Consider the following 23,425-nt stretch of genomic DNA (forward strand, 5'->3'; position numbering starts at 1 on the left):
AGTATGAAACATCTAGACCTACTGCACATACAGTATGAAACATCTAGACCTACTGCACATACAGTATGAAACATCTAGACCTACTGTACATACAGTATGAAACATCTAGACCTACTGTACATACAGTATGAAACATCTAGACCTACTGTACATACAGTATGAAACATCTAGACCTACTGCACATACAGTATGAAACATCTAGACCTACTGTACATACAGTATGAAACATCTAGACCTACTGTACATACAGTATGAAACATCTAGACCTACTGCACATACAGTATGAAACATCTAGACCTACTGCATACAGTATGAAACATCTAGACCTACTGCACATACAGTATGAAACATCTAGACCTACTGTACATACAGTATGAAACATCTAGACCTACTGCACATACAGTATGAAACATCTAGACCTACTGCACATACAGTATGAAACATCTAGACCTACTGCACATACAGTATGAAACATCTAGACCTACTGCACATACAGTATGAAACATCTAGACCTACTGTACATACAGTATGAAACATCTAGACCTACTGTACATACAGTATGAAACATCTAGACCTACTGCACATACAGTATGAAACATCTAGACCTACTGCACATACAGTATGAAACATCTAGACCTACTGCACATACAGTATGAAACATCTAGACCTACTGTACATACAGTATGAAACATCTAGACCTACTGTACATACAGTATGAAACATCTAGACCTACTGCACATACAGTATGAAACATCTAGACCTACTGCACATACAGTATGAAACATCTAGACCTACTGCACATACAGTATGAAACATCTAGACCTACTGTACATACAGTATGAAACATCTAGACCTACTGCACATACAGTATGAAACATCTAGACCTACTGCACATACAGTATGAAACATCTAGACCTACTGCACATACAGTATGAAACATCTAGACCTACTGCACATACAGTATGAAACATCTAGACCTGCTGCACATACAGTATGAAACATCTAGACCTACTGCACATACAGTATGAAACATCTAGACCTACTGCACATACAGTATGAAACATCTAGACCTACTGCACATACAGTATGAAACATCTAGACCTACTGCATATACAGTATGAAACATCTAGACCTACTGTACATACAGTATGAAACATCTAGACCTACTGCACATACAGTATGAAACATCTAGACCTACTGCACATACAGTATGAAACATCTAGACCTACTGCACATACAGTATGAAACATCTAGACCTACTGCACATACAGTATGAAACATCTAGACCTACTGCACATACAGTATGAAACATCTAGACCTGCTGCACATACAGTATGAAACATCTAGACCTACTGCACATACAGTATGAAACATCTAGACCTACTGCACATACAGTATGAAACATCTAGACCTACTGCACATACAGTATGAAACATCTAGACCTACTGCATATACAGTATGAAACATCTAGACCTACTGCACATACAGTATGAAACAGAGCTGATACCTTTAAATGCATTTTGAGAAAAAATAATGCTATTTGTTCCAAAAGCTTTATACCCTGTATATATATATATATATATATATATATATATATATATATATATATATATATATATATATATATATATATATATATAAAATGTCACAATGCGACATATAGCTCTGTTTACACAATGCTGTACCCCCTCCAACTGTATATATGTTCCCCATTTTCAACTGTTTTTATTGTATTTGTGACACTTTTATTTGTGAAACGTATGTTCTCTTGTGCCAATAAAGCTCAATTGAATTGAATCGCTTGCCCTGCTGCTCCATCATAGGCCTACCGACACTTAATTTGTATTGAATGAACCTTGCTTTTTATGGCCTATATTCCAAATAAAACCAAAGTAAACTCCTGGATATAAAACATTTATTGCATGTTTTATTTCATCAACCATTCAGCATTCAACAAAGACAATTTGCCTTAAAATAAAACAAAACAAAAACAAAGGGATGAAGAATGCAAGTGCTTAAGGACTTTTAGCTGTTAGGCTATACTATTTAACAATAATGCTAGTACTGCAGTGAAGTGATTTGAGCCTGAAACAGGTGTGGATTCAGTTCTCTTTTGAGTTCAGTTTATTCACAAATAGGATTTATTTCTTCTCAATGTAAATACTGACCAACCAACCCCATGTGGCTCCAAACCAAATCCATGTTTGGTTTTGTATTCGGCAAATTGAAAACTTTGGGATTGTTGTGTTATTTACAAACCAAGCGTAGATTTGACACAGCATCACTTGCTTCATTATCTGTACATAACATTGCATAGCAATATTGCTCTGTTGTTAAGTGACCAATCATTGCTGTTGGGTAAAAGATCCTTATATGTCCACCACCTATAAACCAATGCCCCTTTTTTATGCTTTTTCATATGAAAGTGTCGCACAAAATGAAAATATTTATCTAGGGACCCCAGGTTTAAAATGGTTATATCTGCCAGTGGTTCTAATAAATAATATTGAACCAATGAAATGTATTAAAGGACAAGGTCACCTCTGACTGGGACAACCAGATCTTATTTTATTGTTGTGTGGGACACGATCAACACAATCCTGAATAATTTTTTGTGTTCAATATGTGTTTTTAGATATGTTAGTATTTCAGCATGCTACAACTGGTCATATGATGCATTTTTGCATCATATGACCAGTTGTAGCATGCTGAAATCGGCTGAAATACTAAAATATCTAAAAACACAGATTGAACACAAAAAATAAACTCAGGATTGTGTTGCTCGTGTCCCACGCAACAATAAAATAAGACCTGGTCGTCCCAGGTGACCTGGTCGTCCCAGAGGTGACCTGGTCGTCCCAGAGGTGACCTGGTCCGACTCCTTTAACAAGAGCTTGTTTTGGACATACAAGGTTTCTACCCCACAGCGAGGAAATGAAGTGATGATTGACAGCAGCAGAACCCTTAGTCAGGGGATATCTTCAGATATAGTGTCAAATCCTGGAATAAATTCCTTACCAAAAAATGCCTTCACCAATGTGTTTGTAAAGGTGTCTAGTAACACATCCCACAAAGACTGAAATTCAGTTTCCCTAGGAGAATCTGTTACAGCTGATGGAAGTTGGAGTCCCATTAAATTAACTATACAGGATAAAAAACAACCAAATAAATCTGCTTTAAGTAGGATTCTCCTAGGGAAACTGAATTTCAGTCTTTGTGAGATGTGTTACAGGCACATTCACAAACACATTGGTGAAGAAAGTTTTTGGTAAGGAATTTATTCCAGGACTTTTTAAGATATCCCATGACTACCTCTGACATCAACACCAACAAGAACCATCCTGGGAACCTCATCTCTTCTAGTCTAGAGCAGCAGAACAACTATCTTTGAACGGGGAACCTTGAAAACTAACCCCGGTTTACTGTTCTGTTACAAGTGCTTTTTTTTTACTTCAGCGAAAAATGTAGTGGCAACGTTACAACTGTGGGTCCCCAGAGTGGCTAAGATATCGATGGTAGACCCGCTCATGAACTCTGCACGCCGAGTGTCGAATGACGCATTGGCGTGACGAAATCGGTTTCAAAATGACAGAAATGTGTGGAGGAGGACCTTCTCAGAGAGAGTAACTCTCTGAGAAAAATGAATGGTCGAAGACGCTTCATAAAATCAAGCTAGCTCTCTTACCAATGAGATGCAGTTGTTTGTAGTGAAGCGTCTGTCGGCAAGTCGCAGACAATAAACTCAAAACTTTGTGAGACATGTAATGTAATGTAATGCAGCATTTGACGCGCATAAATTGAACTTTAAACTACAGATGGGTATGAAAATAAAATAAAATAAACGTATTCTTTGTTCCACCAACGATCAACTATCAGACTATCACCCTCCCTGACCCCCAACCTGGGGCTCTGGACCCCCAACGGGGCCCCCTAGAGGCCTAGAGATGACAGTGCGGTCTGGAGCCTCTCTAAATGCTTGGAACCATCGAGTCCTAAATGAAGCAAAGCACCAACACTTCATGGGTTGGGGGTTCTACGTCCCCTGTAACTCGGTGAGTGCCTTGCTCACAGGGGGAACAGAATAGAACCCCCAACCCTGGCGGTGTTGGTGCGGGGTTGTGAGGTGGTGTTGGGGCGATGCGAGGCGCAGAGAGGAGGAGATGAACTCCTACTCTCCCAACTCCAGATCCTCCAACTCCTTCAGCAGCTGCTGCTCCTTCTGCATCTTCTCCACCTGGGGGGGGAGTGAGAGAGACCCACATGTCATGGATTAAAGCAAGGGTTTTCAACAGGGGGTCCTCAGAGTTACTACAGGGGGTCCTCCAAATCTTTGTGCGATGGAAACCTTTTTCTCGTTTTTTTTTTTTTTATATGAACCACTTGAACCCTAGTGTCCATATTCTGAGAACCTTTGCCAAAAATAGCAGATCTACAAGCTCAGAACGCCTCGCAGCTATTTTCGGCAAAGAGGTTTGGTGTAGAGCGGGAAAAGAGCAGACTAAGTACAGAGTGAAAGGTCAAGTTTATTAAGTATTGACGGTTCAAGTGGTTAAATATCTGAAAACACAAATTTACATGAATCCAAAAAACACTGATGATTGTGCTGTCAAACAATGAAACTATATGGAATCTATGAGAAGGTTGTGGGGGTCCCTGCTTCATCTCTCTCTCAACTAAGGGGTCCTTCACCTGAAAACATTTTTGTTTGTTAGGACAAGTGCTAATCTGCCATTTGTGAAACAGCATGAAAGGCACAGTGTGTTGTAAGCTTGTAGATGGCCTATTTTCAGTGCATGACATTCTTCCAGTAGCAGTCAGCATAGTAGACATGCTGACTACTAGGGAATCCAAATCAGTTGTGGCGACTAAGGTGGTCATTACATGAGGTCGATTTTGGTCGATTTTGAAGTAAGACGATAGCTTTTACTATTGATTCGGCCATTTTGACACACGAAGACGCGTTTTCCTGACCCAGAGCCGAATTTTCGGAATTCGGCTCTAGAAGTGGATTAGTGCGGTTTCGCATCAGTTTCGCAACGGTGTAATAACGGAATTCGGCCGTGAGGGAGAGTTGTAACAGCTCTCCTCTCCGCAAAGTTAAATTAAACCATTAGGCTATGGATTGGTATTCCATTCTAAGCAAAGTAAACTAATGATTAATGACTATTTTGCGTTCCCCCTTTTCAACTTCTCACCAACAAATACTGGATTAATTCTTCATGCACCGCATCACATCACAGAAGCAGCGGACTTCAGGTAATGAGTGAGTTATTGTAATATGCTGAGTCTTGCTGACAGACAGACAGACAGACAGAATAAACAGAAACTGTCCAGTGTGTCAGTCCACTGTTAAACCTACTGCTCCCTCTCCAGTTCATTAATTTATTCTGTTAGTTTATTTTGCAACGGCTCATCATAAAAAGCATGCATTGTTGCATTTATCTCTGCTGTAATTTGCTCGAATAAAAAACATTTGAAACGGTGCGCCGCATCCCAGTGTGTCAGTTCAGTAAGAGCTAAGGTATGGCAACATGACTGTTATCTGGTCTTGCACGTGTGAAGGCACGCTGCAAGACAGTCATGTTGCCAATACTTAGCAACAGGCATGATGAATTTATTTTAAGAAGTACATATTATTATTTTCCCTTGTAATCAAGGTATGGTAGACTACCATACCCATATGTGCCTCTGTAGGCTACTCCGTTCGCTGCCTCGCATGATGCGTTATACTTCTGTGTTGCAGATAGAAGACAAGACAGAACTCACTTTATATTGCCCATCCCCGTAGATAATGTCCAGAAATGTGCTCCATAGGCTATAAATGTTCCGACCTTCATCTTCCAGGTGACTTTTGTTGGTGTTTCACTTCACCTCGCTAAAAAACCTCCTTGTGCGGGACTCATTGAATATGCGAACAGACGATAATAATATGGATTTGGGAGCATAGCCTACAAAGCATGTCTCATTAAAAACAATATATATTTTATAGTTGAAGGGTAAATACACAGTATAGGCTAGGCCTATGTAGGCTGGAGTGGGAACATGACACATTTTGCTTGAATTCATGCGTTGTCAACTTGTCGTTTAAACGCAGAAAAACGAACCAACAACGAGGTGTAAACGCGCCGTTTTTTGTTCAAAAATGAGACCGGCAGCGTTTCCAAGCGAACTCGTTTAAAGACCCCCTAAGAACCCATTGCTGATGATTGGGAAACGAGGCCAGACCTGAACACAACATTGTGCTGAGGTCTTTCTCACACCAGCACTGACCTGGTTCTTCTGCAGGGGTTTACCAGACGCCTGCAACTCCTTCAGCTCCTCAATGGCTCTCAGCTTCTGCAGGTCAGAGAAGAGATTGACAGAATTGTCCATTCAATTGTGATTTTGGCTTTTGGATTATGAAAACAACATAATGGAGATAAAAAGGATTCTTGTGCCGCTGCTAGATTCCGTATGACTTTCAAGTGGATTCGTGTTATAAATCCAGTGCACCCTTTTCCCTTTACGTCGGTGCGCTCCTCTCGCCCCTTCCCTAAAAACCTAAACTCACCCGCTCCTGTTCCTGACATACTATAGGGCAGTGATACTCAAACTCCGGCCCGCGGGCCATCTTAATGTCCTCGAAGTCATGCATCCAACAAGCTTTAAACTGAGCAGATTGGACCTTCTGTTCCAGAGAAAATGGCCAAAACACCTTGAAAGCGGCCATTGAAAAAGCAGGTTTTCGCTGTTTTTTCTCTCTCTCTCTCTCTTTTACCAGTGGCTCTGCCGGCTTTGTAGGCCTAATGCAAATCAAATGAAAGAGAGATGTACTGTAGCTCTACTTAACAACTGCATCATTAGCCATTTGGTAGCTTAACAGTCTGGGTGATCTATTTTATGTAGATTGTTTGATTTTATTTTATTTTCCTTATCCATAACTAGCTATTTTCACAAATGTATTTTCTGTAAAACGCCATTTGTATTGAATGTGGGCCAAGTCATGAATAACATTGTGAAGCAATTGAAAGAGAGATGTGCTCAGCGGTCTTTAATGTTATCCCTCTTGATAGCAGGCAGACAGACAGACAACAACCAAGAGAAATAGACAAATGTACATTAATTTGTTTTAATGTTTGTGTGGAATGTGCCAATTATACAGAATTATTAAAAAGAGAAAATGTAGCAAATTACTTTGATTACAAATTGTGTCATTGACAGAATTTGTCAATGACACAATTCCACGGCTTTCGCCGTGGACTGAAGACTCACCTTTTCAGACTCCACCTAAACCCTTAGCACTACAGAAAAAGAATCAATGAATACATGAAGCTAGTTAGCATTTGTTTTTGTTTTTTAGGTTTTTTTCAGAACTTTGATTATATTGTGTTTTCTCTAGATAGATATCCATTTGCATTTGTTATATTGTTGATGATGTACTGACATATTATCTTGTTTATTATTGTGATGTTATCTGCTTATTGTAAGTCGCTTTGGATTAAAAGCGTCTGCTAAATGCCTAAACTGTAAACTGTAAACTGTAGAAATGGAACACCACGCCTTAAAAGAATGCACATTGCACTTGTCTTTTCATGTTGTGGAAATACAGCAAATAACAGAGAGCAGTTATCAAGTAATAGTAGTAGTAAAGCTGTTTGGATATCTCTGCTACTCTAACTGTATAGGGCATACAGTACAGCGACTGGAGGAAGAAAATGTGATTAAAAAGGGCATTTGTTTGGGTTTAAACTGCCATACAGCAGGGGCCAGGGCATTCACAAAATATTCGAATATCAAATTCACTATTCGACGTTATTCACCGAAGTCGAATATTCTCTTTTTTTTTCTCTTTAAAAAATATATAGTTTATAAAGCTTGGCTAGATAGGAAGTCATAAGAATGAGTTGTCAATGCCCCCAAAAAATAAACATATTTGAACTGGGGACCCTGACAAGCACTTGGAATTGTAGGTATTACATTAATGTGACTCGGTTCCGCAGATAAATATTGTGAAAATAGCAGATCTACATGCTCACAAGATTAGTTTCCGTCTAACCACATGGTACAGTCTTCATTACTGCTCACCTTCTTTACGTTCTTAATCTTCTTGTCCGTCTCCGGGTCACCTGACGTGGGCGCTGCTGATTGGCTGTTGGTGGCGGCGGGGGCGGGGTTAGGCGCAGCCTCTGGGGCGTCGACCTTCGCCTCCTAAAACATTAAACATGATTTTAAAACCATTCAACTATCGACAACTATCATTTCTTTATCACATGACATAACAAGAGGCTAATCTATGGACAGAAACTGTGTTTGTTCACACTTGAAGGGCTGTCTAGTTAGTTAGTTATTCCTGCCTCAGTTACTATATGTCTTGTGTGTATATACTGCAGCCACCCACCTGCATCCGGCAGGTAAATAAAACTTTGAGGCAAGTGAAGTTTGCTTTCAGCTTGCCCGAACGGGCAAGTGCTCCTTTGAGAGGGGACGCAACAACCGTCTATCAACAACACAACACAAGCTATCTATTCTGTCTAAACACCTGAACATGGCCAGAGCGCTCCGTCTTCTGGTCTGTGGAATGTAAAATAAGAGCACCGTTTACCTATAATGTGCGGTTTTTACTGTTGCTACACTTAAAAATATAAAACAATTAAACATATTCAATCATAGCTATGTAGGTATTTGGATTTGGAGGTATTGAGGTATGACATTTTAATCACACAGCCCCAGAAAGTAAAGAAATGAGTGTTAAATTGAGCAGTAATTCAAATCTTACCTATCATCTTGTAATGGACAATTTACTTTTCGGGCAAGTGGGCATGACCTTTGGGCAAGTAGAACATGACCTGTACTTACCCGACGGGCAAGTGCCTCTGAGACCTTAGTGTCAACCCCTGTAGCATGTCTACAGTGTGTGCTGTATAGTTGAGTGTAACCTCATGTTTTTATTATGTTTTGACACTTTTTGTTTTCTCGTGCTTTGAACTGAATTGAAAGTGACCTGTCGAGCAGCTTTCCTGGCCTCTCGTTTCTTCTGGTTCTTCAGGGCAGTTTTAGAGAGTTGTTTATCTCCTGCTGCTCCACCACGCATGTTCTGAGGAAGCTCCTCTTCATGCTGAGAGACACACACACAACCAAATATAATACACCAACAAGTCAGTTATTTGCCGCACAAATGTTGTTTGAGGGACAACAGAGTGTAGGATACTGGACAAAGAAAGTGTTTAGGACAGGGGTCTTCAACAGGGGGTCCTCAGAGTTACTACAGGGGGTCCTCAGAGTTACTACAGGGGGTCCTCAGAGTTACTACAGGGGGGCCGACAAATCTTTGTGTGATAGGATCCTGTTTTTTTACATCAACCATTTGAACCCTAGCATCCCCATTCTGAGTGGAACATTAGCTAAAGAATTGCAGATCTACAAGCTTACAACGCCTCGCGCCGCAAGCTTGTAGATCGGCTATTTTTGGCAAGGTGGTTTGTAGAGGGAAAAGAAGAGCAGACTAAAGTATTTGTCGGTTCAAGTGGTTAAATGTCTGAAAATACACATTACTCCAACATGATGACAGTGCTGTCAAACAAGTCTAAGCTGTCTAAGAAATCTATTGAACACTTTTAATCTGCAACACAATGTTATACAATATGTAGTGGGGGGGTCCCTGATTCATCTCTCTCTCAGCTAAGGGGTCCTTGGCCTGAACACGTTGAAGAGCCCTGGTTTAGGATGTGATGGGGCCAGGTTGGGGGAAAGGGCCTCCTCACCAGTTTGGAGCTGGCAGTGACTGGTTGGTTGCGTAGCGCCGGTGGCCTGTAGGCCTGGGCTGGCTTGGCCTCGGTGCTGCCCAGGTCACTGGGGGCAGCCTGGTACCTGACCGGCCGCTCGGGGAACACTCCCTCTGGGAAGGACTGCCACAGGACCTGCCACAACTCTGCACCTTGTGGGGTATCCTGGAGACACCACCAAGAACCTCTGTTACACACAATACTTCAACTGGTCTAAAATGATCTACTAATGTTCTCAACCTGTGGGTACAAATTAAACATTGACCAAATTATTAAACACTAGAAGCCGGTGGGACGAACGGTTCTCGAGATGCACGGATTACATACATACATACATGCACGCTCACAGAGACTTCTCGCATTTATCGTAATATTAGGGACAGATATTGTGAAACTAGCAGATCTACACGCTCAAAACGTCTCGCAACGTGAGGCGTTGTGAGCATGTAGATCTGCTAGTTTCACAATAGCACCGTGTTATACAAAATGTAAAGCCTCAACTCTTAGTGCTCGTCAGGGTGGGGGGGGGGGTCCCCAGTTTAAATATTATGATTATTTTGGGGGTCGCGGCCTGAAAAGCTTGAGGACCACTGTACTAATGAACATGAAACTTTGGGCACAAAGACTTAGCAAAACTCTGCTCGACACCCTCTGCTCCTTGACCTGTGTGGGTTAGCAGTTCATTGGTCAAGGGGGAATTGACTCAAATTAGGAGAAAACAGAAATGCCGAGGCAACCGGTCGTTGCATACATTTAAATGTATTATTCAACATTTAAATGTTGTATCATTGGTGTTACCGTTACCTGCTTGTAGAGAACAGAACCGGTGTAATGCCAGATCTTGTAACCGTTAGAGACGCGTAACCGTGGAGCGCAGGTTGCCGTGACAACATGCTCACCGTCTGGGCACCAGGAGAAGAAGGTACAGTCTGGAGCCTGGGGCTTGGAAACCTGCAAACAGCAATAATAACATGATGTTACATTAGAAACCTGCATACAGCGATACAAATATATGATATTACATTAGAAACCTGCATGATATTACATTACATTAGAAACCTGCATGATATTACATTACATTAGAAACCTGCATGATATTACATTACATTAGAAACCTGCATGATATTACATTACATTAGAAACCTGCATAATATAGAAATACAAATACATGATATACATTATATATGATATATGATACTAGTAAGACCTGAGGGTGGAATGCGACCTCAGGGTGACAGCCAATTCTTGACCATCTGGCCAACCACAGCGTTTCTCTGACGATTCTAGTTGTTGTCATTCTGGGGGGAGTTTTTTCATGTTTTTGTGAGGGTATCAACCCTAGGAGACACGGGGAGAACATGCAAACTCCACGGCCCTATCGACCACACCCTAGGTGGGGTTGGCGATAGGGCCTTTCTGTGTGGAGTTTGCCTAAACATGGAGATGTGGTACAGAATGACTTATGGGCATAAAAAGTATGTCATGTGACATCACTTCCTGTACAGACAGTCAGACAGACTCGCGGGGAGAACATGCAAACTCCACACAAAAAAAGGCCCTATCGCCAACCCCACCTAGGGTGTGAGCGATAGGGCCTAAACATGGAGATGTGGAGAACACTATATATGGAGATAGTCCAGTCCATCATGTCATATGGGACTACCGTCATAGACAGTAGCCATTGTTAGGCCGGAGTCAATGGCTGTCTGTCTGTCTGACTGTCTGTACAGGAAGTGATGTCACATGACATACTTTTTATGCCTATATATGAGTCATTCTGTACCACATCTCCATGTTTAGGCCACACAGGTTCGCTCCATTTCTCCATGTATAGGTCCAAATGCCCAACGTCGAGCTTGACAAGGAGGATACCGCACATTGTACCTCATCCACCCTTTCTTCTCTCTCCTTTTGGTATCTTTATCCTCCTCCTCCTTTTTTTCTTTTTTATTCTTCTCTTTTTTTCACAGCCGCCCCCATATTTAATTTAGAAAATATATATTAAATTCTAAGAACGTTTCGAGTACCAGTTTGATACAAGAGCGAATAAGTGCTACACTTCTGGAATCCTGTGTGTCGACTTAAAGTCGGATCCAGGCCTAATAACTTTATCTAGCCACCCGTTGCCACCTCCTTGTTACATTTTCTTTTCTGAGACACATTGTACCTCATCCACCCTTTCTTCTCTCTCCTTTTGGTATCTTTATCCTCCACCTCCTTTTTTTTCTTTTTTATTCTTCTCTTTTTTTGTCTTTCTTAGTCTTGTGTATCCTTCTCTTTTGGCTACTGTCTATGACGGTAGTCCCATATGACATGATGGACTGGACTATCTCCATATATAGTGTTATCCACATTTCGTGTAGCCGCCCCGTACAGAAAGTGATGTCACAACTCGCTGACATCACACTGACATCACTCCCGTATAGAAGGAAGGTTACAGAAGGAAGGAAGGTCACTCAAGCGACACGTTTTTTCAGAGTATATGCGACCTTTGGTCGCAAAAACCTGCAAATAGCAATATATGATGTTACATTAGAAACCTGCATACATCAATAATAACATGATGTTACATTAGAAACCTGCACACATCAATAATAACATGATGTTACATTAGAAACCTGCACACATCAATAATAACATGATGTTACATTAGAAACCTGCACACATCAATAATAATAATATTACATTAGAAACCTGCATGTAGCAATACAAATATATGATATTACATTAGAAACCTGCATGTAGCAATTAATATTAATAACATATTACATTATATATGATATAATATATGATGTTACATTAGAAACCTGCATATAGCAATACGAATATATGATATTACATTAGAAACCTGCACACATCAATACAAATATGATATTACTGCATACATCAATACAATCAATGGCATTATAGACCTGTATATACTACTCCCATTTAGGTCTAGAATTATTTAATGCTTTAACTATTGAAAAATAGCAGATATACAAGCTCACAGCACGGCAATCGGTGCCTGTATGTCTGCTATTTTGTAATAGTTAAAGCATAAAATAATGGTTAAAGTGGTCTAAAATAGGGCCTACCGGTAAATGGGTTAAAATGTATGTGATATTAATATACACCTGCATACATCAATACATACAGGACATTACACTAGAAACCTGCATACATAAATGCATACAGTCCATAATATTACTGCAGCACAAACATCAATACTGTACACACACTTGAACTGTACCTGTTTGTATTTCTTGACGTCCCAAACCTCCATCTGTCCTCTCAGGTTCCCAAAGCCAGCCAACACCAGGATATGACCCTGAGGACTGGACACACAACAATACCTTCAATTAAGGGTGTAACCATATAGTAACTGCATCGAAAAATCGTTTTTAACTTAAAAAATCGAAGTATATCGAGATGAAAACCTCTAAAATCGAATCGTATCGAATTGGCAGTACAAAGAATCGATTGTATCGATACTACCTAATTGTGCATTTTATTTAGTATTTTTAAGAACAAATGAAAAGGAGGGGTTTAATTACTTTTCCTTTCCATATAGCTACACTTGGTCTATCGATACATGTGTGTAATCACTGTCAAGGTGCAGGTTTGTCAATATACAATGTCCATGTATTTGGCAGATAATCGCTGTGTTTACTTATTTATTTACTATATATTTCCTCCATGAACTCGGACCAATAACGATAGTGTACCGCCCAGTCCACCCTACATAGTCAGAGGCCTTAGGGATATTTCGTGCTAATCAGTCTAAAAGCGCCACATTTTGCACAGATGTAGCTCAGGGCATGCTCTAATGATTTAGCTAGGGAGCCCGAGTCGGCGACCTTCGGGGTCGCCACAGCGGCCAAATCAAGTTGGGCTCCCATCAACTTTCTATACAGGAGGAAAATACCCAGAAAAACTTTTTTTTCTTTTCTGGGTATTTAAGTAGGATGTGAGGGGTATAATTAGGGGTTTGTTAGAAAACGCTCACAAAACTTTGAAAAGTGATGACTCATCACTTTTCATCACTAAACCATCGTTTTCCGGGGCCATTTGTAGCCCAAGGAATGTTTTGTTTTGTGCAAAACAAATGCTTGCAATGGATTCAGCATCATGACAAGACCCCTCATAACCTACTTAAAGCAGATCTTTTTTCTGGGTATTTTCCTCCTGTATAGAAAGTTGATGGGAGCCCAACTTGATTTGGCCGCTGTGCGACGCGGGCGCCCTAGCTAAATCATTAGAGCATGCCCTGGGCTACATCTGTGCAAAACTTGGCGCTTTTAGACTGATTAGCACAAATTACCATGTTGTCTCCCTAACGCCCCCAACTAACAGGCAACCACACTGATAGGAATGAAGAGAAAGAAGATGAAGTTTATCTTCTCACCTGTAGTAGGCAGCGTTTCTGGATCCCGTGCCGAAGTCAAACACAGGTTCACACTTCAGGTTAAAGACGGTGGCCTTGGCCGGCATGAAGCCATAAACCACACAGAACTCTGACGAGTTGGGATGCCACACCACGTCATAGATAGGACCGTTCTTAGCTGTAACACACACACACACACACACACACACACACACACACACACACACACACACACACACACACACACACACACACACACACACACACACACACACACACACACACAGTAAACAACATTAGAACACTAGTACTAGTAATGATAATAATAGTGGTCAGCTATGTATAATCAGCTGTAAAGTAATACGAATCAAAAAGACGGCACACATGGAAACAGAACTCAGAGGCAATAGTAGTACTACACTTGAATTCAGACAACTAGTAGTATTAGTAGTGACAACAATTGCTACGATAGTAGCAGTCAAGTAAAGCAGCCAAATATGGTGGATTTATAAGATACGGTAACGCCATCCCAAATTGAGCTACTAGAGGTGAAATGGTACACAAATGGTCCCATCCTCTTTTACAGTACACTTTAAGACATAATAAGACAGAATAAGACAGAATAAAGCCATAATAAGAAATAATGTGTTGGTAATTAGAGCTAATATATTTTATTAGACAGAAACAAAGACAGAATAGTAGAAAGAGCGAATACATTCTCTGGCACCGTCACCTGCCGCGGAACTGCAGCGGCAGACACTGCCGCACGACCGCTGGTGGTGGCTGCCGCGGCAGTTACCAGCGATGCCGGTGCCAGATAATGTATTCGCTTTCTGCTATTCTGTCTCAGCCACCACCGCACGGACGGGCAGTTTACCGCTACGGGACCTGCCGGACCGTGCGGCGGCCACCGGTCCTACTGGCGGGACTGCTGGTCCTATCGCCGGCGATGCAGTGCGACTGCTGGTCGTGCGGCAGTGTCTTCCGCTGCAGTTCCGCGGCAGGTGACGGTGCCAGAGAATGTTATGGCTTTAGTCTGTCTTATGTCTTAAAGTGTACTGTAAAAGAGGATGGGACCCACAAATTGCATACGTCTGACCTGAAGATCTGGCGAACGTCCTATGTTTACTGTGGTTAGATCCACAAAGAAAGATAATAAAGATGATTTTCCTCTGATTTATTTATAAATATGTTCAGAAGATTGTGTGGCTTGTGGCTTATTGGGTCCAATGTTTAGTTCAGTGACCATGGGTTTCAACCAGTGTTGCTGCTTGAAGAAAGAAGTTCAACAAACTGTCACACACCTGTGACTGGCACACACCTGTGACTGGCACACACCTGTGACTGGCACACACTTGCCAGCACTTGAAGCCCAAAGCGAGAGTGAATGCCAGCAGAACAGTATTACAGGCCATTTTGGCAAAGTTTTGGTCGGCGCTACCCACACGTTTGGCTGTGTAGCTCATGCCTCGAATTCCCGATGCTTAGCAAGCTGTACCTTGTTGGAAAGGTGACGAATCAACGATAAAAATGATACAAAACACAATACAAATTGATATTATTAAAGGGGAGATAATAATGGACTGAAGTCAAGTTACCTTTCTGTTTGTGCTTAGTTTATATATTGCTCATTTTGCTCATAAGATATTTGAATCCATTCGTGAGTTGTCTTGACTAAAACCTAGCTCACGTAGTAACCGTATTTCACCCAAGATGTGCTACTCTTACGCTTGACTTGGTGGTGTTCCGATCAAATCCACCCTGACAAGCACTTGGAATTGTAGGTATACATTTAATGTGGCTCGGTTCCACAGATAAATATTGTGAAAATAGCAGATCTACATGATCACAACGCCTCGCAACATGTAGATCTGCTATTTTCACAATGTTCGCCTCTTGCTTACTTAATATTTGACAGTTTGGCCAGTCCTGTCGAATATTCGACTATTCGAATACTTTGAGGTTGAATAATTCGAATACTAAAAATCACTATTCGTGAATGCCCTAGTGTGTGTGTGTGTGTGTGTGTGTGTGTGTGTGTGTGTGTGTGTACTAACGTAGTTGGACCACAGCACTCTCTCCATTCACAGCTACGTAGTGCAGACCCTGCTCTCCGTAGTACGATGCTCCGGTCTTATCAACCTCCGTGCTCGTTGACACCAACACCGCTGACGCTGCAACGCACACGCACGCACACACACACACACACACACACACACACACACACACACACACACACACACACACACACACACACACACACACACACACACACACACACACACACACACACACACACACACACACACACACACACACACACACACACATTACTATACGTGTGAGGGCATGCATTGAAAATTTCAGAGAACAGCAGACAATTCCCAGAAAAACAGCCGATCTACAAGTGTGTTGTTAGCTCGTAAATTGGATACTTTTTGTGAACGCAACGAAACTAAGCAATAGGAACAAGACATACTGTAACTGCAACCCAACCTCCTAAACCTTTCACCATTGTAAAGCCAACTCTAAAAAATTGTTTGAACCATTAATCAATCATTTTTTCTTCAGGAAAATGGACAATGTCACAATGTCTATTTCTCTAATTCTACTATACTTGTGGGGACATGGCTGGTTATGAGATAACAAGCACAATTAACTATATTTGTGTAACTATATCATGCTATGTTGCTTTGTGTAATGACACAATTATCTCAAAAGCAAATTGCAAAATGAAATCAAATATGAGTAATAACGGAAAATCGAGAATCAAACCAAAAATAGAGAATAACACATAACATCAAACATATAATTTTGCGAATGTCTGTCTGTCTGTCTGTCTGTCTGAGTGAGTGTCTGTCTGTCACAGCGTTTCTCCTCAGTGGCTGGAGCAATTGATCTGAAATCGCATCACCATAAGCATATGAACACACCTGACATAACTGTGAAGCCCGTTTGTCACTTTCACAAATCATATGCTGTATATTAGCATTTTTATGGTGTATCTACTATCTATTCTGCATCTAGCATGAGGCTTATCTATTCTGCATCTAGCATGAGGCAACATGTTTAACCAGCTGTGTGTGTGTGTGTGTGTGTGTGTGTGTGTGTGTGTGTGTGTGTGTGTGTGTGTGTGTGTGTGTGTGTGTGTGTGTGTGTGCGTGCGCGCACACGCGGGTGGGGGGTTGTCTGGCCCCGTTATAGATGTTGTCCAAAAATCATGCAGATCGGTACACAGTATCTCTGTAGCCATTAAACGAAACGGGTATTTCTTACATTGATGCTCCTACATATTAGCATGCAAGCACCAGTTAAAGTTACTTTCCATCCCTCATATACTGTGTGCACAGTGCACACCCCATAACCCACACACTGCACATCATTTCAGAGCTCATATCTTTGAACGGGTAAGGGCTAGTAAAATTAAACTTAAAGAGGCACTAGACCTCTGAATCATCGAGTCAACATATGTACAGCCTAACAAGAATTAAAGCTGCATTTTACAGTAGTATAATATTCCTTGTACAGCAGTGGAGTTCTAGAACACTGGTTCCCAAACACTGGGTCGGGACCCATTTGTGGGTAGCAGACACATTTTTAAAGGTCTCTTAAATTTTTGGTTTCCTACATTTTGTTTTTAAGTATTATTATTTCAAAACAATTTAAAAAAATATTCAAAACGTTTTCATGAATAAAAATAAAATGCAATGATTTGAAGTATTTCAATAATGAATAAAAATATAAAAAGAATAAAAGAAGAATTGGAACATTTTCAAATATTATAAAACAAATGTTTAAGTAGCAGTGAAAATGGCCGATCTACAAGCTCACAACGGGGCGCGAAGCGACACGTTGTGAGCTTGTAGATCTGCTATTTTCACTAGTTTGGGTCCAGGGCAAACGTCTAATTTATTTTTTGGGCCACGAGATAAAACGTTTGGGAACCACTGTTCCAGAACAATGAATCATGTGTGAATATTTATCTTTTAAACATGAACCTTTCTTATTCCACAGCATGGACACTCGGTCTCCTTTGAAGAAGCTCTTGTTGGCCAGCGCTGCAGAAGGACCTCCGAAGTTGGGGTACTGATAGAGACGCACGAAGGACGGGGAGCCCTTCACGCCGGGAACATACACCGCCACCTACAGGACACAACGCCACGTTACACCCCTACACACAGTTTCCATTAACTGAACTAGGACGATACCCACTCGTTATTTAAAGTAAAAAAGAGAGCACTTAAATTTGATAACCACCTAAAAGAAAGCAACCCAGACACGCTTCATAACATAGCCCTCAAACACAGTGAAAACCTACAGGGATGCCCACTGAGTCAGCTGGCCCAGGGACTCTGGGCACAAACGCAAGCACAACTACCAGACGGAAAACCGATTGGACCAAACCAGATTATAAGAAAACAAAAAGAAAGCTACCTAACATACTGGAAAGAGACAACCCCAAACCAAAGCAAAATGGAATGCTACCTGGCACTAAAAAGAGAACATTGGCAGAATATCTGAGCACGGTAAACAACCTAAAACTTAGGAAAGCTTTGACTAGGTACAGACTCTGCGAACACAGCCTTGCAATAGAGAAAGGACCCCACTTCCAAGGGAAGATAGACTATGCACCCACTGCACACAAAATGTGGTGGAAACAGAGCTACACTTTCTAACCACCTGCCCACTATACCAAGACATCAGAGACACATACTGACCACCTGTCCACTGTACCAAGACATCAGAGACACATACTGACCACCTGTCCACTGTACCAAGACATCAGAGACACATACTGACCACCTGCCCACTATACCAAGACATTAGAGACGCATACTGACCACCTGCCCACTATACCAAGACATTAGAGACGCATACTTCCCACAGATTACACACACCCGAAGTGAGTTTGAAAACTTGACCAATGATGAAAAACTCCCATAGCTACTGGGAAAAATACAACAATGTTCGAACACAGCAGCAAGATTTGTGAACTATTGTGACAAAAGAAGGCTAGAAACACAACCACCCTAAAGGCTCTTTTCCACCGGCAGCGATAACGATGACGATAACGATTTAAAAAAGTGGGTTTTCAATTGAAGTGGATCGGCAGCATCCACCCAACACCGATAAAGACAACAATAGCCGACAACTACATCGTTAGGATCAACAACGATGTGGTTAAGATCACAGTGATATGGAACTGGGTCTCTGACAAACAGCTCGCGATGCGCTCTGCGCGAGCGGCTGTTAATTGGCGCCTCTTCACATTGATGTCCGATAGGGCTGTCACAATTATTACATAATCGTCTAATCGTGATTATTTGACATTATCGCAATTATTTTGTCATAATCGTCATAATCGTGAATGTTGAAAAATGTCAGAAATAGTGGAAATAGCAGATCTACTTGTAGATCGGCTATTTCCACTATCAATGTTATTTTTTAAGCAGTAAGTTGTCAAATATGTCAGTAATTTAGTTGTGTGTTTAGGTTATGTGTCATATCTGCCATATGCGACTTCAAAGCCTAAAAGCCAAACAGAAATGTAATTATCAACGACAAATACACAATTAAATCGTTAATCGCCAATTATTTGAGTGACAATTAATCGTCATGTAAAATGTCATATCGTGACAGCCCTAATGTCCGATAACTTTATCGGACATCAATGTGAAGGCATAATTATCTCTGTGATATTTTATGGCTATCGTCATCGTTATCGCTGCCGGTGGAAAAGGGCCTTAAGGACTACAAACCATGGATTGACATCTAGACCTACTGCACATACAGTATGGAACAGAGCTGCTGCCTTTAAATGCATTTTGAGAAAAATAATGCTGTTATTTGTTCCAAAAGCTTCATACCCTGTATATATATATATATATATATATATAAAATGTCACAATGTGACATAGCTCTTGTTTATACAATGCTGTACCCCCTCCAACTGTATATATGTTCCCCATTTTCAACTGTTTTTATTTTGTATTTGTAACACTTGCTTTGGCAATGTACTGTAAACGTATGTTTTCTCATGCCATAAAGCTCCTTTGAATTGAATTGACTTGACTTGTATGACCAACTGTCATACAAATAATTGCAACCATAATGTAATGTGAAACACCTAGTTTAACACATATGGTGCCAACCCCGAGTTTCCCGAGTTTGTATTGGTACCAACGCTGTGCCAACCCCGAGTTTCCCGAGTTTGGGCCGTTTTTGAAAAAAAAGAAAAAAAAGAAAAATCAATATTTTTTTTTTCAAAAAAAATTTATGGACCTCCAGAAATGTATTAGGCATGATCGCGATCGCGAAATTGCATGTTTAACCCCCATACCAACCCATTCTTTCAAACATGGCAGCCATGTTTGTTTACATCTGAAGAAAACATAATGGCTGATAAATCATGAATGCCTGAACGGATTTCCAAGCGGATTTTTTTGTTTGAAAGCTGTGAACAGTGCGCACACACGTGGTGCATCATCTAGGCATGGGCGTGCACTTTTTACACAATTGCGCAATTACATGGAAGTCTATGGTAACCATGGCAACGTAGGACATTGAAGATAAAAAATCATGGCTACATAAGTGTTAATACATGTTGTCCTACTGTACCTTACTGGGTTGTCCTCCAGGCGACAGAACAAAGTCTGACACCTTCTGCATGTGAAGCTTGTTGGCGATGGTGTCTGAGAACACAGGGAAGAAACCTCACTCTCACAATACTAGTACTTTTTATGTTATTAATATTAAATCAATAATAATTCATCATTATTTGCCTAATTACAATTAATTTAGGCATTTTGGCAGGCACTTTTAGCCAAAGCAACTAACAATAAACGAGGTATATAATCACAAAAATAGGATGTAGAAAGAACAGTATAGTGCCACAAGAAAATAGGATCCATGAGGCAGAGACACAGCAACGTCTTTTATTTAAACATAATGTATAATTTATGGTATTTTACTTATAGTATGTATATAACAGTGTTTTGTTTCCATATAGTTCTATATTGTTTTATGTGAATGGTTAGTCCTGTATACTGTAGGTGTGTTTTATGTGAATGGTTAGTCCTGTATACTGTAGGTGTGTTTTATGTGAATGGTTAGTCCTGTATACTGTAGGTGTGTATCAACACAACACAAGGTTGTCTCTTACTGAAGTCATTGTTCTCAAAGAAGTGAAGCTCATTGTTGACGCTCCGCACAGCAATCTTCTCGTCGTCTGACCAACTGGGACACCTGGGAAAATAACACACCGTTCAATAATACACATCATACAATAATACACTCCATACAGTAATAACACACATACAGTAATAACACCCCATATAATAACACCCTCATAAAAATAACAACATAACATACACTAGCATAACGTCTCTGTCTGGTGGAAACCAAAAACAGTTACATTTCAGGATTCAAATTCAGAAATAGCAAAAGTACAAGACTGACTCAATTAAAAGCCCTAAAGATCTGATACTTTTTTTGATGCATTCATGTGACGCTGCAGTACGATCAAGTGGGGCATTAATTTAGGAATAAACACAAACAGTTAAATATGGAGATAGGAGGAGTACATTTTTTTTCTCTCTCTTGCTATTTGAACATTTCAGAAAGGCTTTCCGAACAACAGTTCGGAGAGTCGGGGCATCTGGAGGTGCACAGGTTTCCAAGGAAATGTTCTGGACCACCTGAAGTTCGGAATGACATTTTGTAGTTATGTCACCTCCCTTTCCGAAGAGAAGTTCTGTTCAGACATTCGAAGGAGCATACATTGCACTTTGTTGTATATTGGAGGTTCCAGTTAAAAGTAGCCATTGATTATGTTGGGGCTCATCATCTAATGACTTAGAAAGAAACTGGCCCGAGGTCAATCTTACTTGCCAGCCCCTGCCATAGTACAGTCACACCATACAAAAACACAACCCATGTGACATCAGTGTCACCAGGAGCAGTGTGTTCTCACCATAAATCCACCTTCTTCTGAAACAGAGCCTTCAGGTTGCTGCCTGTCTGCAGGTCCCACAGCTGGAGGTTAGGGTCTCCCTGCGCACTGTCCTGGCTCTCTGAGACACACACACGCACACGCACACACACACACACACACACACACACACACACACACACACACACACACAATAAAGACAAAAGAGGAATTGTAATATCTTTAACAGAGGTACAGTAAAGACCAATTCCTCAGAGAGGCAACCATAACTGTGGTGTCAAGCAGCACCTGTGTGTGTCTGCACCCATCAGAACTTGCATCAAAGCCCTAATAATAATAATAATAAATAATTGTTCTTCCTTGCGGAGTATGTTCTCTAGAGACTAGAAGTGGAGTGACAAAGTCCATGGAACGTAGCTCTGGCTGGCACCCCAGGCTAGTGTATCAAATGTGGAGCTTTGGTCTGCCTCGCTCTCCCTCCCCGACCGCGTCCACGGGTGTGTCGCATTAAAGGGCCTACACCATGCTTTTAAAACTATATTTTTTGTATAAATATATGCTCAAAATTGAGTCTTAGACAGGTTTTAACCCTCAACAAACACTCTGACCATTCTTTTTGTTTGTTCTAGCTCTACTATGAGGCTCTCCAGCTGCAATACCAAAACGGCCTCTGTTTGCTCAGGGGCGCATCTAGTGGGGTTTTTCCAGAAAAAAAAAGAAGTTTTTTGAAAAAGAAAAAGTTTTTTGAAAAAGAAAAAGTTTTTGAAAAAAAAAGGTTTTTTGAAAAAAAAAAGTTTTTGAAAAAAAAAAGGTTTTTGAAAAAAGTTTTTTGAAAAAATAAAGTTTTGAAAAAAAAAGTTTTTGAAAAAAAATTTTTTTTTGAAAAAAATGTTTTTTTTTAGTTTTGAAAAAAAAAAGTTTTGAACAAAAAATTTTTTTAAATGGGAAACGAGAGTGACGTCACTCTCGTCAACTCTCAGAACAGCACTGTTCTGAGAACCCGTGGAAAGCTTTTCATCTCTGTCTGCCCAAAACCAGAGAAAGACACAACGGTCAGAAATAGGACTTTGTGAGGATAGAAGGTGCCAGTGGGACCCCAAAAAAGGTTTTAAAATAGAAAAAGTGAAAATTCATGGTGTAGGTCCTTTAACGACGAGTAGTGTATTTTGTGTTGTACCCAGGGGGCAAAGGAAGGTGTGCTGCATTTGCCCCGACATAAAAGGTTGTCCACCAGAAATATTATCTATGACCCAGTAGGATCACAACCTATATGGACAACCCGGTCAATTTGTTCGGAAAAGTTCCAATATGGCCGCCTATTAGTTTTAATGGGGCGTGAATAGGGAA

General features: G+C 40.7%; 1 protein-coding gene across 2 annotated transcripts in view; it reads right to left on the reverse strand.

Moving 5' to 3' along the window:
- Nucleotides 1-2,702: 2,702 nt before the first annotated feature.
- eif2a (eukaryotic translation initiation factor 2A) overlaps nt 2,703-23,425 on the reverse strand; it is a 29,343-nt gene continuing 8,620 nt past the window's right edge. The window contains exons 5-18 of one of the 2 annotated variants that reach the window (XR_013962300.1): nt 22,100-22,199; nt 21,290-21,372; nt 20,746-20,819; nt 18,126-18,270; nt 16,185-16,301; nt 14,149-14,305; nt 12,994-13,078; nt 10,566-10,712; nt 9,741-9,926; nt 8,981-9,094; nt 8,065-8,187; nt 6,271-6,336; nt 3,249-4,234; nt 2,703-3,076 (exon numbers count right to left, since the gene is read on the reverse strand). Coding sequence is in view for 1 of the 2 variants with exons in the window: in XM_080732415.1 (XP_080588541.1) it covers nt 4,169-4,234; nt 6,271-6,336; nt 8,065-8,187; nt 8,981-9,094; nt 9,741-9,926; nt 10,566-10,712; nt 12,994-13,078; nt 14,149-14,305; nt 16,185-16,301; nt 18,126-18,270; nt 20,746-20,819; nt 21,290-21,372; nt 22,100-22,199 (1,463 nt within the window). In the remaining variant the exon portion in view is untranslated. Of the gene's footprint in view, nt 4,235-6,270; nt 6,337-8,064; nt 8,188-8,980; nt 9,095-9,740; nt 9,927-10,565; nt 10,713-12,993; nt 13,079-14,148; nt 14,306-16,184; nt 16,302-18,125; nt 18,271-20,745; nt 20,820-21,289; nt 21,373-22,099; nt 22,200-23,425 lie in introns of both variants that reach the window. The other variant, XM_080732415.1, reaches the window with a different exon arrangement.

This window comes from Nannobrachium achirus, assembly GCF_963921795.1.
Source record: "Nannobrachium achirus genome assembly, chromosome: 8".
Taxonomy (NCBI): Eukaryota; Metazoa; Chordata; class Actinopteri; order Myctophiformes; family Myctophidae; genus Nannobrachium; species Nannobrachium achirus.